The sequence below is a fragment of the Alligator sinensis genome, unplaced genomic scaffold (assembly GCF_000455745.1).
Source record: "Alligator sinensis unplaced genomic scaffold, ASM45574v1 scaffold1030_1, whole genome shotgun sequence".
Taxonomy (NCBI): Eukaryota; Metazoa; Chordata; order Crocodylia; family Alligatoridae; genus Alligator; species Alligator sinensis.
Window position 1 is genome coordinate 307,861 of NW_005842592.1, and position 18,786 is coordinate 326,646.

An 18,786-nucleotide genomic window follows, 5' to 3' on the forward strand; every position below is an offset into this window, starting at 1 on the left:
GGGGGGGGCAGGGGGTGATGACATTTCAATCAAAGATTGCTTTTCAGAATGAAGTATGCTTTTGTTATAAATTTTAGTGTCCATTATTTTAATGAAAAAATCCCATTTTTTAATGAAATTACACTGAACAGGATTGTTGCAGCCAGCCTTTGGTGCAGCACGAGTTTGATGTGTACAGTATGGGTGATTCTGTCCTTCAGGTTTAGTGGACACACAAGTGTAGATGAATGAAATGCTTTACAATAGTGCCCAGGGAGCTTTGAACTCAAGTCTCCTGTTCCAATATCAGTTCCCCTGGCATCTAAATATTTCACATTCATGTTTGAAATTTAACCATTTAAAGATTATACAGGGCAGTTTTAAGGGACTAACTAAAACTGACAATCTTAGAGGTACAGGCCTTGAGCTAAACAGTCAACAGAAGTGTAAAGGAAATGCTGAGGATGCTTAGAAGTGCTTGTCTACCATAGTTATGGTTAGTAGGGCTGTGCGAAGCTTTGGTCCCTGATTCAATTCAGCGTAGCTTCAGCCCGATTTGGTGACTGAATCTCCAAATCAAATCAGAGGACCCTTTAATCTCTCCAAATCAAATCAGAACCCTCCAAATCGATTCAGAGAGATTTAGAAAGATTTGGAGATTCAGACATAGACACAGCTGTAAATGTTTTTTCTACATACCTCTAGGTAGCAGGTGGCTCATGAATGCTGCGATGCTGAGGCACACGGAGCATCCCACAGAAGCGCGGGGGGCTCCCCAGCACACTTGGCAGCAGACCCGGAAGTGGACCGGAAACGCTTCTGGTCCACTTCCAATTCTACCGGGGATCGTGCAGGGAAGCCCCCCACACTTCTGTGGGAAGCTCCATCCACCCCAGCATCGCAGCATTCACAAGCCATGCTGGTACCTCGAGGTATGTAGAAAAAACATTTAAAGCTGTGTCTATGTCCGAATCACTGATTCTCCAAATCAGCATCAAATCTTAAAATTCAGCTTCAGCTGAATTGAATCAGAGAAAGTGATCTGAATCAATGAATTGAATCACTGTCCCTGATTCAGGCCAAATCTGAATTGAATAGGGCCCACTTTGCACACCCCTAACAGTTAGGATATAGTGCAGGTTTCTAAATACCAGACTTACAACTGTTGGAAGTGAACATAGTATTTCCAGGTTTGACAAAATCCAGCCCCATCACAATGGAGCTTGAAAGCTGGTCCCAGCCTCTTTGAGCTACTCTCTAGATGATTCCAGATCCAGCTGCTTCCCAGGAACTTGGCTCATTGCACAGACTGGATCCCAACTGCTTGTTTAATGCAGACCAGTTAACAAGGAAGAGGGGCCAGGATCAAAGCCAAAATGTGCAGCGCAACACAGTGATTCAGTGGTGAACTCTCCCATTAGCTTTCCATTTCATAACTTTGTAGTTCAAATAAGAAAATAAATTATAATTAGTTCTTTGTGTTTCCAGTTCAGAACTATTTATTCTACTCATGCTTCCTGAGTTTCCTATTATTGGACAGACTGTATATCTGCCTTACAAGCAGTAAATGTATAAGCAAAGCCATAGGTCACCAAACTAAACGTTGGCAGATAACTGAATACAGAACTTATCCTTGGTATTGTGGTTTTTTACTTAATGCTGAGCTTCTCCTGAATTAGTTTGTCTAATAGTTACTAGTATTTATTTCCCCTCTCAGCTTTCCATTGAGAGAATTTTTTACTAAAAATGTGGATTGTATAGTCCACTATAGACTGTACAGTCATAGTCTTGTAGTTGGACAGAGGACCTTTCATTCAAAAGAACTACAGAGTAACTTAGTAAATGATGTGCCAATAATATATAGGGATCTCTTCAGCTCTGAAATACAGGTGATTTTAGGTTGGGCATTGCAAAAGTCTTGCCCGAGTATGGTAACAGTTCATAAAAGTTTTGGTTCCATTATGGGTCAATTTATGCATATTTTATAAAAGGTTAATGCATACTGACAGGACCCTTCAGTAAATCACTGATCACTGCCATAGACTGTTATAGTGTCACGTGGATCAATAGGTTACTTAAAATCGTGTTTCTAATAACCTAAAACACTTTCTTATGTGCTCATAGGCATCTTATCACTGTCTCAGTAACTCTTGGAGCATCCATTCATCATATATTTAAGTAGACTTAATAGAAAGTATAAATTAACTCTGTATCTAAATGAGCAGAAGAAGGAAAGAGTAGGGAGATGTTGCATAATTACTCAAGCTAGGATTTGGCAAGGAAGTAATGCTACCCTGAAAAATGCCTAGGGGTTCTTTACTGACCATGATTATTTATCTAGGATCTGAAGGTTATTTCTCATTGGCAAGACAACACCAGTGCCATCCTGGGCATTGTTTCAGTAATAACATACAGAAACAGCAACAGAGCTGACTGGAGGGTAACTATTCTGATGTGCAGCAACTTTAGAGGTTTTGATATTTGTTTTCTTTCCATAAGACATTGAACATTTTCACCAAAAACAGAACTGAGCCAAAATATCCTTCCCCATCACCCCCAGAATCAAAACCTGAACTTTCTTGATTCAGGCAGGAGTTGTATGGTTAAATGAGTCACTTAAGAGGTGGAAAAACTAGGTTTGTATCCCTGTTCTCCCTGGGGTGTATTAGATAAGTCTGAATCAGGGGTCAGTGCTGTCACCAGTAGATGCACTAGTTGGGTATCAGGCATCCCAGTTTGAGCAGTGCACCCCATTTCCCCCTCACCCTCATGGTTCAGCTGTCAGCAGTAACTCTTAGGGGTGTGTGAAAGGGGCTGTATTCAGTTTGGATTCAGTTTGGATCGGGGACAGTGATTCGATTTGTTGATTTGTATCGCTGTCCCCGATTCGATTCAGCCAAATCCAAATCTGAAGATTCGATGCTGATTCAGAGAATCAGCGATTCAACCATAGACACAGCTTTAAATGTGTCTTCTACATACCTCAAGGTACCAGGCGTGGCTCGTGAACACTGCGATGCTGGGGCGATGGAACATCCCACAGGAGTGCTGGCGGGGCCCCCCACCATCCTTGGCTGCAAACCTGGAAGTGGACCGGAACTACTTCCAGTCCGCTTCTGGGTCCGACAGGGAGCGTGCAGGGCCCCCCCCCCACACAGCCCTCCAGCTCTACAATCGGCTGTGGGGGGACCTCAGGTGTGCCCCACCAGACCCAGGAGGCACCAGTCACGGAGCCAGGGAGGCACTGGAGGGGCTCCCCGGTGAACCTGGAAGTGGACCAGAAGTGCTTCTGGTCCACTTCCAGGTCTGCTACCAAGCACACTGGGGAGCCCCCTGTGCTTCTGTGGGATGCTCCATCCACCCCAGCATCACAGTGTTGACAAGCTGCCTGCTATCTTGAGGTACGTAGAAAAAACATTTAAAGCTGTGTCTATGTCCAGATCGGAGAGATTTGGAAAGATTCAGCAAATCTATTCAGAGGGTTCCGATTCGATTTGGAGAGATTAAAGGGTCTCCTGATTCAAAGTTTCATAGTTGGTAGGGTCAGAAGGGACCTGAGCAGATCATCAAGTCCGTCTTTCCATGGCAGGGAAGAATGCTGGGGGAAAATGACCCCGGCAAGGTGTCTATCTAGCCTCCTTTTGAAGACCCCCAGGGTAGAAGCGAGCACCACTTCCCTTGGAAGTTGGTTCCAGATCCTAGCCACCCTGACTGTGAAGTAGTGCTTCCTGATGTCCAGCCTGAACCTACTCTCAGTCAACTTATGGCCGTTATTCCTTGTTACTCCTAGTAGTGCTCGGGGGGAACAGGGTCTCTCCTGTTCCCCGCTGGTGCCCCTTGGTAAGTTTATAGATGGTCTCCAGATCCCCTCTCAGCCTTCTCTTGTGGAGGCTGAACAGGTTCAGGTCTCGTAGCCTCTCCTCATAGGGCCTGCCCTGTTGACCCCTGATCATGTGAGTGGCTCTCCTCTGGACCCTCTCCATGTTGTCCACATCCCTCCTGAAGTGAGGCACCCAGAACTGGACGCAGTACTCCAACTGAGCCTGACCAGTGTTGCATAAAGGGGGAGGATCACCTCCTTGGACCTGCTCATGATGCATCTGTGGATGCATGACAAGGTGCGATTAGCCTTCCTGACTGCGTCCCCACATTGGCGACCCATGTTCATCTTGGAATCGATAATGACTCCAAGATCCTTTTCTGCCTTTGTACTGAGGAGAAGGGAGTTCCCCAGCCTGTAAGTATGCTGCTGTTTCTTCTTCCCCAGGTGCATTACCTTGTACTTGTTAGTATTGAAACCCATCCTATTCTCATCTGCCCACCCTTGTAACCTGTCCAATTGCTGCCTGTCCCTCCCTTTTAGCGTGCCCACTTTTCCCCACATCTTAGTGTCATCCGTGAATTTGAACAGGATGCTTTTCACCCCCTCATCCAAGTTGCTGATGAAAATGTTGAGCAGTGGAGGCCCGAGGACTGAGCCCTGGGGGACCCCACTGCCCACATCCCTCCAGGTCAGAAATGACCTGTCCACCACCACTCTCTGGATGCGACCCTCCAGCCGATTTGTGACCCATCTGACTGTAGGCATCGACACCACAGTCCCCTAGTTTTTTAATGAGAATGGGGTGAGAGACAGTGTTGAAGGCCTTCCTAAAGTCCAGAAAAACTACGTCCACCGCAACACCTGCGTCCAAGGATTTTATGATCTGGTCATAGAAGGCCACCAGGTTGGTCTGAGAGGGCTTGCCTCTAATGAACCCATGTTGGTTGCCCCTAAGCATAATCTCCCCTCCTGGTCCCTCGCAGATGTATTTTTGGATAATTTTCTCAAAGAGCTTCCCCAGGACCGAGGTAAGAGTAACGGGCCTGTAGTTTCCTGGGTCCTCCTTTCTCCCTTTTTTAAAAATGGAGACCATATTGGCCCTTTTCCAATCCTCTGGCACCTTGCCAGAGTACCATGAGTGCTCGTAGAGCTGTGCCAGGGGTCTCACAATGGCCTCTGCCAATTCCTTCAGCACCCATGGGTGGAAATCATGTGGACCTGCTGATTTGAAGATGCCCAGTCCCACCAGAAGTTCCCTGACCAGGTCCTCTCTGACCCTGAGCCCGGCTGTGCCTCTCCTGAGTCCATCCAGGATTCTGGTGGGGGAGACATCCCTGTCCCTGCTCAGAAATATGGAGGCAAAGAATTTGTTAAAGCAGTCAGCTTTATCATCTGGTGCAACCACCAGATTGCCAAGTGTGTCCTGCAGGGGCCCCATGTTACCCAGTGCTTTCTTTTTACTCCCTATGTATTTAAAAAAGGACTTCTTGTTGTTTTTGATCTGGGTCACTAGTCCCAGTTCTGTGTCCGCCTTAGCCTTCCTAATAGCCTCCCCATAGTCTTGAGCAATGGAGGTATAATCCTCCTTGGTGATGGCCCCTACCTTCCATCGGGTGTATGCCTGCTTTTTAGCTTTCAGACAATCCTGAATGCCTTTGGTGAGCCATGGGGGCTTTTGAGCACTCTTGCCCGCTTTGACTCGCATTGGGATTGTCACCCTTTGGGCTCGGAGGATGGTCTCCTTAAGGAACGACCACTTACCTTGGACTCCCAGCTCCCCTCCCCTCTGGGACCTCAGTGCCTCCCCAACTAATCTCCTTAATTCATTGAAATCAGCCCTCCTGAAGTCCAGAACTGCTGCCAAGTTGCTGCAGGCCTTTGACACCCTGCAATGGATGATGAATTCCAGTAGGCGATGATCGCTATCACCCAGGTGGTCAAGAACCCGCAGCCCCCTCACCAGGTCGTTGCCTGTGGCCAGGACCAGGTCCAGCAAGGCATTCCCCCTGGTGGGACTGTGCACCTCCTGGGTTACGTGGAGGTCCTGTATCTCGGCTAGGAACCTACGTGAGCAGTCAGACCTAGCTGACCGCTCCTCCCAGCAGATGTCTAGGTAGTTTAGGTCACCCGTGATGACCATGTCATCCCTCGACTTAACTGCCTCTGCGAGCTGACCTGAGAATTCCTGGTCCAGCTCTTCAGCCCCTTATTGGGCCAAATCTCCACCAAATCGAATCAGGGACCGAATCTTTGCCCAGCCCTAGTAACTCTCCCTTCTGAAATCTGCTCTCTGTGCTGTTAGAATTTAATAAACATTGGAACATGATCATTCTTACTGAGGCTATTAATTATAATTCCAAGTTAGATCAGCAGGGCACTGTCTGTATGCTATGCTTTACTGTATTTCAAGTCCTGTATCCCAGGGCTTTAGATCCCTAGGGTCACTCTTAAGGACTTTCCATTCCCCAACCCTCCAGAGCTTAGCACTGCTCCCCCGTTCTTCCTGAATGAGCTTGGACAATACACAATGGCCTCCTTGGCTAGATGTGATGGGATGGTCTGCAGCTGACCCTTATTGGCTCTAAGAGAATGGAGCCTGGACTGCAGCCCAGATTCTAGAACAAATGTGCTCCTTGGACAACTCCAGTGCACAAGTCCCTTAGGGGTCAGGGTGGGGGGAAGGGTGGTCTTGGGGGTAGGGGCAGTGTCTCCTGTAATAAATACACAAGGGAAAAAAAGCCGTTTGAATCAGCAGAAACTGGCTCAGTTCTGCTGCCAGGAATTTTCGAAAGGCAGAGAGGGCATTTACGACAGATCATGTCGTGATGCCTTGATTATGCAAGCATTTTCTCTGAGATAAATCATAAACATTTTTCCCACATGATCCACAGTAATTGAAAGACAAAGAAGGAAGGTGACAACAGGCAGGGAGAGGTGGTGCCTGGCGTCTGTCTGTACATCTCCCCTGCTGTGGCTGAAGATGTCAGTTCAATCTCAGAACTTCTTTCAATATTTTCTATCCCAGTTGTGGGCTCCCAGGGCTGCCATCTTTTTCTATAATCTTTCTTTCCTTACAGGACAAATTACTGACTGGCAATTTTGGGATGTACCTGGCAGCTTAATGTTGTAATACTTGCGTGATAAATTGCATATTATTTCAATCACCTCTGCTTGTACTAAAAGCAGTGAGAAGGTTTTCTCCCTTGTTGCCCCTAGCAAGAAGCTGTAAATCACCATTGTGTCTGCTTCCAGAAAAAGGTTTCTGGGAGCACAGACCAGAATAGCTCTTGTTTCACCTTTTCGAAGGCTACAGTATGCTCTCCTCCCCATACTGGCTGTGGCTAGGAGGTGGTCAAAATTTCCCACTGTAATCGCTGATTCATCTCCACTGGTTGCAGCAACTCTGGAAACTATTGTAGACAAGGCTCCAGAAGACTGGTAGTACTTTAACTACACCATCCAGCTGTGTTGGCTCAAACCTGGGGTGTCTAGCACATCACTTAAAGGTTAGGAACAGATATTCAAACAGCCTGAGCCTGAATTGATTCAATCTTTGCAGGTTAGTTTAACCTGGCTAGGCTAAATCAATGTTGTAACCGGACAGACGTCCCAGAAATGCAGACACATGCCTGCAGTGGCTCAGGCTAGAAGCTGGGTGGGGGTGCTACAGCAGCCCTCCCTTCCCTTACACAAAGCTGAGCTGAGGGGAGTGTGACCAGGCCTGGACAGGATGCTCTGATTATTCCCCTTCTCCTGAGCAGCCAAGCTCAGTGTTTATCAACCCATTAAGAAAACAAAGCCTGGAAGATGGTCTACCAAAAGATTTGTGGCCACTCTCCTTGGCAGTGTTGTAAAATGAGACGGACGCAAGAACACTGGGGCTTCTTTACTTGCTTCTGGGAAAATTATACTTGAAGCCAATCAAGATTGGCGAAGTGAAAGGTTTTTCTTCCTCTGAAAATGACAGTTTTGTCAATAACACAAAGCTGTATGAAAATGATGACCAATTTTGGTTTTCTTTCATGAAGTGTTCAAGGGAACAAGTGTAAAGAAATGAATAAAAGGTTTTGTTTTGATTTTCAGTGACAAAAAGTTGAAAGAGAATGGGAATTTTCATTCCATTTCGAAAGGATGATATGAAGCTAAGATCTCTGTGTTCTATTTGGCCAAATGCTTCCAAAACTGAAAATTTCAGAGGAAGAAATTTCAAATAAAGTCCTTTTGCCATAGAAACCTAGGTCAAATAACTCCTTGCATCTTTTCTTTTAGAATCGTTCCAAGTTGTGGTGAGAGGGAATGGATTTCGACATGCCCGTAATGTTGACAGAGTCCTCTGCAGCTTCAAGATCAATGACACGGTTACTTTCAGTAAGTCATTTTTTTTTCCGATAACTCCCTTGCTTTACCAGAGGACACTTGCCTCCAACCCATCTCACTGTTTAGTTCCCCTGATTTCTAAGCTGATTTTTAGAAGGGGAGTTCTGAATGACCTGGTGCAATGTGTAATTGAGGGTTAGTGTCTGTACTGCAGTCAGGTGAGAGAGCCCTACTTCTTCTATACACATTTGCAGGGTGCTTACTAATGGTTCATTAAGTTGTAGTCAAAAGAAAATGGGATGTGATGGAAAGAGCCAAGTGAATGCAGAATGCTGCAAGCTGATGTAAAAAGCTGTCTAGGTTTTCCCTGTGGCTGTGTTAGCCTTCCCTGTGCCTGGACAGAAGCAGATTTGGCTGTCAGGGGCATTCTATAGCCAGTACTTAAAAACACTCTAAAAACTAGACCCAGACACATTTACTAATTCAGCACTTCTTACTTTTATTATATGAGGGGTAAGGGTAAAAAAAAAAAAAAAAAAGGCTGTGTATAGGTTGAAAAATGAATCTGTTAATGCCAGGCTGCGAAAGCCTTTCTGTGTTTCCATCAGAAATCAGAAAATATTAAGTAGAAAGCCACAAAAACTTTTCACTTGTTGGTTGCCAAGAGTTGAAATTTACTCTGATTTGAGGCTGTTGCTTTTTCTTTTCTCTTTTTCATTGAAAACATGAGAATTTTTAATGAGAAGGGATGTTTCTTTGTAAACATTTCTACCTAGTAAGAGGCCTTTTTTCTATTATAAAAGGTTGATGGAAAAATTTCAGCCTGCTAAATTCTATTCCAGTACTCTATTCTTGGCCATCCCCAGGCCTAGAAACCCTTTGGGGGAACAAGCCTTCAGTGTCTTTTGACTTTCTGAAGGAGATTGAGCATGGGAATGTATCAGCAGGATTTAAATTTGGGGACCACCTAGGGGATGATTCTCAAAGTGCGTGGGAGGGAATTAAAGAAAATATTGGCTTTTAAATTATACCCTAATGTTTGTGGTTCCAGAGTATCGTTTGAAATATGGTTAAACAAGCATGGCAATTTTTCTTACAGTGCAGCTGTTTTATTATAAACCATGTCCCATGCTATTAGAGTTATGGCTCTTAATTCAAGTGGTGTTTACTGAAATGTCTTGGCTGAGAAACCTGTAAGCACTTGGGGTCTCAAAATGAAGCCTGATTCCTGCTTTGTCTCCTGGTTACAAGGCTTTCTGGTTGGTGGGTTGCTGACTACAGCAGTTACTAGAGAGAGGACGTTTCTGAAAAGCCACAAAGACAAAGCAGACAACAAACATGAAGTGCAACATTGTTTGTATATCTCAAGCCCCAAGGATTCTCAAGTTGACTGTATCTCCATCTGTCCCCAAGTGACTTGCCTCATGTCAGCTAGAGAGTCTCTGACAAATCTAAGAATAAAACTTGGTATCTGATGTCCAGCTCTATCTTTAACCTCAAGACAGAAGTTAAAGACCTTCTAAAACCATCTTTAGAAATATTTCATTGAGCAAGGACTATGGTGAAAGTTCAGCAGCATTTTCTCATTACAGTAAGACAGCACAGCGCATCTGTCATGTAAACTAAAATCTCTGTACTGAATCTGCTATAAATAAGAGTGATAAAATTAGAGCAGTGACATGAGTTGATATGAGTCATTTTTATGCACTGCATCAGTCAGTCCTTTCTGTAGAGAGCTTTTATCTCATAGAGTTTCAAGTTGCTGTCCAATAGACTGACCTAGGACTGCTCCTCTGGCCTATGGGGCAAAAGGTTGGGCACCTCTGGCTTCATCTGTTGATGAGATGCAACCATTTCTGGGGTGGAAGAGTACTTAGCTCTTGGCCAGTCCCCAGTGTTGCATGTTGACAAATGAGGAATGCTTTGTCCAAGTGAAACAACAGGGAGAATTTTAGGTTGACTTAATGTAGTTACCCAACTGGATTCTAGCCAGGTCATTGTAGAAGACAACCCTATTCTAGCAAACAAAGCTCTGGGGTCTTTAATCACCAGGAGTGGCCAGACCCTCATGTTGTCATGTACATAGCAGCCACACACTAACTCTATATGTGGGACAGCTCCACAGGAAAAGGATGGTGTGAGTGTAGCTCAATAAAGTCCCTGGGCTCAATAGAGTGGGCATTCCCAGGACTTAGCACTCCAGAGTGCAAAGCAGATGCTAAAGCCGGCACTGCTGTATCTTCACTGCTATTGTCACCCCTGCTAGCTAGATTAGGTTGGCACAGGTGTGCTATCTTATACCCCCTTGCTTGTGGACTTTCTGGGCTCAAGTTTCAAACAATACAGAGAGGGGAGGGCAAGGAGTCAAATGGAGATTCAGGGTGACCTTGTCCCTGGAAGATCAGCAGAGCTTCTTGCCTTGGATTGGGCTGCCAGCAGGAGTTGAGCGTAGGAATTTACAGTATAGATGGTTGGAGGGTGTGGCCTTGAGGGTTCCAGTTGTAGATAAGGCTGGAAGTGCAGAAGGATTTGAAATATGGGTCTTAAAGATCATTTGACTTCTGTAGCTTGGGCTGTTTAAAAACATGGTATAAAAATGTTGATAACACTTAGCCATTCTCATCCAAAGTTATTAAAACACTCCACAGAGCAAGCAGAACTTTGCTGTTTCCATTTTTGAACCTGGAAAACTTAGGTATAGACAAAGGGTGCAGCTTGCCCAAAGTGTGCCAGGCTCAAAACGGTGGGGAAAACGCATGACTCGGTCCTGTCAGACTAGCACCCTACAATGTGCTTTGTGTTTTTTTTCCCCCTGAACCTGGGTTCAGGTCCATCCTCTTTTTCTGAACCTATGTGCCTATTCCTAGGAGATTTTTACCAGTAGGTGATTCCCCTCACAACACCTTTGTGAAGAAGGTGAGTTTTATTCCCATTTCACAGTGGGGAAATGAGGCATAGTATGGAGCTAATTGCTCAATGTCAAGAAAGCCTGTGGCAGACTAGTGCCATAAGCACTAGAAAATCTTCATTGTCTACCAAGTCTCGTTGTTATTTTCTTTACCCCCACCTTTTCTCTCCAGTAGAGACCAGAGAATCCTGTTAGCACCAGTCAGTAGGGACTCCCTCTGCCAATAGCTGGGAGATTTATCTCTGTATTGCAAAAAGAGAGATTAGCTGTGATGCAGTATCTGTGTTTTAACCATCCTCTTCTTCATAATCACTTCCCAGCTCGGCATCCTCAGGCTCAGCTAATGCCAGGCGTTCTAGGAAACATCCAAACGCATTCATGGAGCTGACTAATGTCATCAGTCAGCTTGATGCTATTCAGTGCATCCTGCCCTAACTTCTGGCTTATACAATGGGAGGAACTATAGCAGATGAAGGTTACCTCACTCACAAACACTGTGACCTGGTAATCACAGGTGGGGGGAAATGAGAAAAGTTTCTTCCACTGCTTTTGTGTGCTTAATGTATGCAGGTGTCTGAGTGCTTATAATGGTGCCTGTCATCATCATTTTTGAAGCAGCTCCAGAAAAAATAGCTTCAATTCTTACAACAATGAAGGAGCTTTACATGTCTGACTTCTCCTTCTAGTGCCCGTCAAGTTCTTGTGGGAAGTGAGGAAAAAAACTCACCTATGATCCACATAACTGGTATAATAGCCAGAAAGGATTTTCCCTAGTGGGCACTATGAATCAGCCCTGACTTGGAGGGAATTCCTCTAGGAGTAATGAAAAGGGGTCATTCAGTTTGCAAGGCCCTGTCAGTCCTACAACCGAGCTGTTCATGCCTGTTTGTCACTAATTATTTCAATGCGGACATTGCGGGCTGGACCAGTACCTATCTTAAGTTCTTTATTCCACAGTCCTAGCCTGAACTGGATGGTGGACCTAGAGGTAGAAGGTCACACACCCCTATTGCTGAGCCTCACTGGAGATAAAATGCTGTGTCCCTCACTTGTGAGCCCCTGGAAATGACAGGCTGAGTCCCCAGGTTATCCATTGTACTCTCTGTACCCTTTATATTTCTTTTGCAGCGACTTCAACAGCTTCTGGTTCTGGGGCCAGATACTTTGGTATAAATCAGCTGGAAGTCAGGGGAGTTGTACTGAAGCAGTTGGCACCAAGAGAAAATGTTATCCCCTTACTATTCTATTTCACTGGAAGTGCTGCAGCTCCAGCCTGCATTCTTGCTGTGTCTTTTCAACATTTGGCTGTAACAAGCTTAGAATCAGAGTTAATTCAATTAGGGAGTAATGGAAACCTTATGGAGACTGGGTAACTCAGCTGTTTTGTTTGCTTCAGACTTCTCAACTTCTGATTGTATCAGGGAGGGGAGGGTATTTTTAAAGGCCACATTAAGCCAGCAGTTTCTAAAACCTTAGATAAACCCAGATAAGACTCAAAACAAGACAGACAGGACTCATTGAAGTTTTTAAAGCTACAGAAAATAGATTTTTTCATTGGGATTTTTGGCAAAAGGGAGGTGACAGGTAAGGGGAGAGAGTCAGCTCATAATATTAATAGTTACAGGGTTAAAAAAAAAAGAGAGAGAGAGAGGAGAAACATCTGCTAAGATCATTCTGTTTGGAGCTGAATTACAGTCAGCTGTATGTTCACCATCAGAATTTTTCTTTAGCCAGCAAGGCCTGGTTAGAAATGCCTTCAGACTATATGGGGTCAAATAGATTTATCTATCCAGGTCCTAATTTCAATCCACCTGAATCACTCGCGTTGCTAATATAGTCTTCTGTTCCTATATTGCCAAGAAACCCCAAGATTAGAGACTCATTTTTGAGCAGTGTACATAGTGGTAGTCCTTGTCCCAAACAATTTACCACCTGAATAGACGGACAAAGGACAGGAGAGGAAAAAGAAGTGAAGCAATACCGCAGTAGCGTAGTGAGTCAGAGGCAGAGCTAGGAAAGCAATCCTGGACTCCTGAGTTTGAATGCTGGACTCAAGCCACTGGCCTGAACTTGATTAAACAACATGAGCTAGCCTGAATTAGCTACTCAGAGGCACCAGAAGCAGGGCTGCAGGAAATATCTAGGGCATAGGAGTGATATTTTGTTGCCACAGGTGCACAGCTAAGGGAGAAAGAAGGAAAACCAGACCAGAACATGTGTGCATGTACCAGCTATCAATAGGGAGTGAGGTTTATCGTCCAAACTACACAGCAGCATCTCTGCTAACTCCCCACCCAGCGCCTTCTATGATTCACCTTCCCTCCTTTCTCAATCCTTCCTCCTTGCCTTCATGCCCTGTTTCCTCTGGCTGCATCGCTCTTACGTTTTCTCTCTGCCTTTAGTCACTGCTAGCGTGGGAGCCTTCTGCTGTTCTGCTCTTCAGAACCTGTCTTCTAATCTGGGTTTGCTTCACTGAATCATCGTCTCTCTTCAGGTCTGTCCTGGACCCTTGCCAGTCTTTTCTTGCTTTTATCTCTTATTCCTTTCTGCTGTAGCATTATTAGATCTGTAGCTACGTGTGTGCAAATTGCACAGAGTATTTGGGGATGTGTGGTGCATGAGAACTACTGGAGGAAATAGGGTTGCTTTGCTCAGGGCAGACAGAACGTGGACTAATACACCCATCACAACAAGCATTCAGTATTGCCAACCTCACTGTGTCAAAAATCATGGGACAGACTCTTAAAAAGCAAGAGATTTGGAAAGTAAATCATAAGATGCTATCTTGTGTGTGTGTGTGTGTGTGTGTGTGTGTGTGTGGGGTTCGGGCGACATTATTTGTGAAGGTGGGGGGAGGGGGGGTGTTGGAGCCCAAGGAAGGGGGGTTGCCACATACCCTGGCAGGATGTGGGGTATTCTGGGTCAGGAGTGAGGCGGCAGCAGCAGGGCTGAGAAGGCTGTGGCTTGGGAGTGAGAGGCGCGCGCGCACGCACGCGCACACACACACACACACACACACACACACACACACACACACACACAGAGCCAGTCACCTGTGGCTCTGTTACATGACTCACCCCAGCCCCAGGGCCCCATTCACCCCAGTCCCTGCCCCACTTCCTCCCTCTCTGGGGGGTGGGTGCAGAGCAAGGTCCCAGCTCCCCCGTCAGAGTTAATTTGGCTTGGAAATCAGGAGTCTCACGATTTTTTCAGGAGAGTTGGCATTACTGAGCATTGGGAAGGCAGTATGCTCTGGTCGAGAGGCCACTGGAAGGGAATCCAGAGACCTGGATTCTGTTTCAGAATTGGCTGCTCATTGCTGCTTGCCTTTGAGCCACCCTACCTCTGTGTGTGTGTGTGTGTGTGTGTGTGTGTGTGTGTGTGTGTGTGTGTGTGCGCGCGCACGTGCGCGTGCGCCTCTGTTTCTGCTTTAAGTTATGACACCACCTCTCCCTAGGTGGTTGTGTTTGTAGCATGCTTATGTACGTAAGAGTAAGGGATGTTATTATGACATGGGGGCTTTGTGACTCATGCTGCGGTGGAAATGATGGGACATGCCCTAAGGCTTTCTCCAAAGAGATGCCCCTTTTGCATAGAGGCACGTGCTGTCTTTCTGAGCTGTCAGCTGTTAGCGTAAGTGGTGATACAATGCCACGCAGGTTTCATTAGCAGCATTTGTTTAGTGCGTGTTTGAACTGGAAATAAAATCCCAAGCACAACAGATGAACCCATCAGGAAAAAAACAAATTCCTTCCAGATCCTTTCACTCCTTTATACAAATCACTCTGCATGTGACATCACAGCTCAATACTTTATCCATTTCCACCTAAACATCCCCTAAATCTGTCTTGAATGTTTTTGGCTCTTAGAGCCCATATATCCCTATACAAGGCAGGGAAATTATAGCATGATTTCAGCATGGTTTTCATTATAGCATTAGCAAAACATTCATTTCTTATTTACGGGGCCCTTTAACAGGCAATTTCTCTAGCTCAGGGAATGCACCAGTGTCTCTCTTTCTACATTCCTATTTCCCCACAAATGGGTTCAAGTTGAAAAAGGATCTTTTCTTGGAGGGAAATCACAAGCACTAGAGTAACAGGAAAAGTCAGCCAGGATAAACTAAGATCACTCTTTAGTAGATGGTGTGAAGATTTCCAAGGTATTTTCTTGGTCTTCTCCCCTCCTGACTGAGGAACAGCAGAAATGCTAAGCTTCAAGGTGGGTGAGTCTTAAGTGTTTCCCCAGTGAGCTGATCCTTGAATGAAGAAACCAAGTGCTACATTGCAGCACTTGGGGCAAGGATTGCTTCAGGAATCGGTGCATGGCTATTATTTGCACTATGGTAGCTCAGCTCATCCTGGTAGGGCTACCCCACTTGAAGATTGGATGCTTTTCTGACAGATCTTGTTTGGCTAAGGTTAAATTCTTAAGAGGCAACTGGAACTTATACAGCTGGTATTCTGTAAAAGGACAAGATGGAAGATAGAATGGTCCCTTCTGGCCTTAAATTTTAAGAAAAGGTAGGTAAAGCATCCGGGTTGGGAGAGCTCAGGATGTTAACGAGATGACTGACTAGCATTGGTCAACTGGCAATGCAAGGACACAGCTAATTCTTGGGCTCTGATTTTGCCCTCAGCCCAGTTTTTCACTGGTGTAACTTCTTTGACTTCCCTGAAGTTATTTTTCCTGCGGTGAAGAAGTGAAGTCAGGCTCTACAGACAGGTTTCTAAACAAGCCGAGGGGCATCTGTTTTATGGGTGCCCAACTAGAGGCACTATAAAGAGACCTTCTTTTCAGATGGTGCTTCCCTGGCTGTCTGGTTCTTAAACCATCCCAAGTTGGACCACCCAGAAATTAAAGAACTCCATTTCATTAATCAATTTCTAAAATCCCTTCCATAATTCTCATGCATTTCCTTTTCAGTCTTGCCTCCTTTTGTCTCTATAGCATTAACTTGTAGCCCAAACAAGCCTGTTTTATACACAGTCGTGTTCTGTGGCTGAACGGAAATAGTTCTGTCTTATTTGGTGACTCTGCTTTGGTCCTTTGCTCACTTGAGTTCTAGCAAAACTTCCATTCTTGGTAAAGCACATCAGCAACTTTCTGTGCAATCCAGTGTTTGTTTCTTTTACCTTAAGATTACAGACTGAAGAGAGTCCAAGTCTTGGCTAAGAGGAAGGCAGTTGGTAAAACCTCACTGATGACAGTAGCAGCAAGTAACTGTCTAAAGCCAGGCTCAGTGGGTTTTACAGGCCATAAATATTTGTTGAGCAAGGGAGGTATAAATTAAAAGTTGAAGAGTAGAATCACATGAGTTTGTGTCATGTCTTATTGACTGAGATCTGTGCATGTAGGGTAGCTATCCCTGGGCAGTAGTGATACAAGCTTCTCAAGCAGGCTGACTTGAAAATGTACCCCCATTCTTTACTTGCGGGCCTATCCATGGGGTTAAACGATTCTTTAATGTCCATGTAGCCATGGAGAGATGTAGGGACTTACCCAGGGTTATGCCACCAGTCAGTGGTAGAGCAGTTGGCAAACAGAAGATCACTCATTTCCTGTCTCCCAGTCCATTGCCCTATCTACTAAGCTGCTCTTCCTCCTGACATCAGCAGTTCTGCAGTTTATATTGTGAATTGAGATGAGTCCAAACCACAGAGGTCAGATTTGGCATTAGATCCAAAGTGTGTGAAAGTTCGGGTTCATCTATAACAGCAAAGGAACAGAGGGAGCTCTTCTGGAACCTGCAGTGGGGAGCAGAATTGCTCCAGATGCTTCCTACAGATACAGGCTCCATAGTAGATGAAAGGCATTTTTTGTTTTGTTTCCCAATGTAGTTTTCCAGGAAGGAGTCAGATGGCTAGAGTTATGCAAACCAAATGGATCTTCTTTTGTTTAGAGCAAAGAAAAGTTGTCACTCATTTTTGTGGTGAACCAAAACATTCTCCAAACAAAATAATCCCTCTCTGAAGCCAAACTGGCCAGCTCTGAGGTACAACAGACCCATGGGACTATGAAGCTGATAAACTTTCTGGGGAAGAGTAGATTTAATTTTGGTTCTGAAGAGTGGGGCGGGGGCAAAAAAGCTTATTAAATATTCTAAGCAAAAAGCCTTGCAAAATAAAACTGGCTTTTGGTGCTTTGCAGATTGGAACAGCAAATGTCCTTTGGCCTTTAGCTTGCTGTTACTACAGGAAGGAAGTAATTGAGATGGTGGGGGCTGATTCTCTTGTCACACGTGCATTGGTGTGACTCCTTAAACTCCTCTGGAGTTTCAGCGGATTTATCCCTATGTAAGTAAGGGTGAATCTGGCTAGCCAGGGTCTTTGCAGTCTTAGCACCTTGCTTTCCACTGACTTGCACCTTGTGAAGCCTTTTACAGTTGTGCCAAGGGGTGTGAGGTGCTGCTGTTTTTATCAGCCCCTTGGCAAACCTGTGAATGCTTGCAGTAGTGGCAAATGTAAACAGCTTTAAGCCTCAATTTGATATACCTTCCAGTGGCATCAAACAGTCTTCGACAGGACTGAAAGGTCTGTGAAGAATACTTTGGTGCCTTGGGGCATTTGTACATTTGACAGTGTTACTATGTACATGTGATGACAACTTCCCTTTGTGTGATTTAATGGCGTCACACTACGTGTATGTGAGTTTTGGGGTTTTAAATAAGTTAGCATCGTCACAAACTATGCCACATCCCGATGTAGTTTAGTTTGCAGTGTTGCAGCTTGGAATGTTGCAGCCATTAATCTGTCAGGTCACCTCCCCGCCTGTGGGAGAGGTGGGCAGGCCTGCCAAAAAAAAGGATCAGGCCCCTCGCTGCTTCCAACTTCAGTAGGCGTCTGTGGCCGCCAGGACACCTGAGATGCCTGGGAACAAGATGGCTTGCCCTGGGGCAGCGTGGGGAGGTGGCCGGAGGGTGGCTGGGTGTGCTGGTGGCCAAAGGAGGTGCCAGGGATGGAGCATGGGGTGCTGGAAGCCCAGACCAGCTCGGAGAAGAGTTGGAGCGGGCGCCTCTGAGCTGGGGCAGCACCCAGCCCACTAGCAGCCCACCTAGGTGGCCCTGGGGGCACCACTGCTGCAGAAAGGAGGACTGGAGCTCTCCGCAGCTCAGGAGCTGCTTGGCCCCCCGGCAGCTTGCCCCCCCTGGCCACAGGAGAGGTAAGCAGGCTCTACCAGGGTGGAAGTGGGGAGGATCAAGCCCCTTGCCACTTCTGTTTTCAGCAGGTGCCTGCGGCCACCAGGACAATGACATGCATATAGTGTCAGAAAAATAAAACACACTGTTTAAATTAAAAACTCACCATTTCAAGTTAGGGGACATAGAATGGAACCCTGAAAAGCTAAACCCCCGCCACATGTATGGGCGCCCTTGGAGCCTGCACAGAATGGATGATGCGAACCGCTGTGAAAGGTTCCCTCAGATCAGGAAATGTTCTTAAGTTCTCTCTCTGCCTTGTTACAATCCCTCACCTAATATAGAGCATCCATCATACTGCTCTACTGTGTAAGGGAAGAACCAACAAACCCAGAGTGAAGTCAGCTCTCATCAACTGAGCTGTGTACCCTAAACCCAAGCCCTCCATTGCCATTTTAATTTACTTTTACTTTGGGCAAGAAAAAATGTCTTTTCCATCAACATGGAAACTTCCCTGGAAAATGTCACATTTTGGCCTCGTTTTCCTCAGAAAGCTGAAAACTCAAAACCATGAATGAAAACTTCTGGGGAAATTTTCAACAGAAGCTAATCTTTTCCATT

At 45.5% G+C, this 18,786-nt stretch overlaps 1 protein-coding gene across 1 annotated transcript in view; it reads left to right on the top strand.

Annotated features, from left to right (window-relative positions):
• ANTXR1 (ANTXR cell adhesion molecule 1) overlaps nt 1–18,786 on the top strand; it is a 72,438-nt gene that overhangs the window by 39,043 nt on the left and 14,609 nt on the right. The window contains exon 10 of the mRNA XM_025214642.1: nt 8,072–8,170. Coding sequence (XP_025070427.1) covers nt 8,072–8,170 — 99 coding nt within the window. The remainder of the gene's footprint in view (nt 1–8,071; nt 8,171–18,786) is intronic.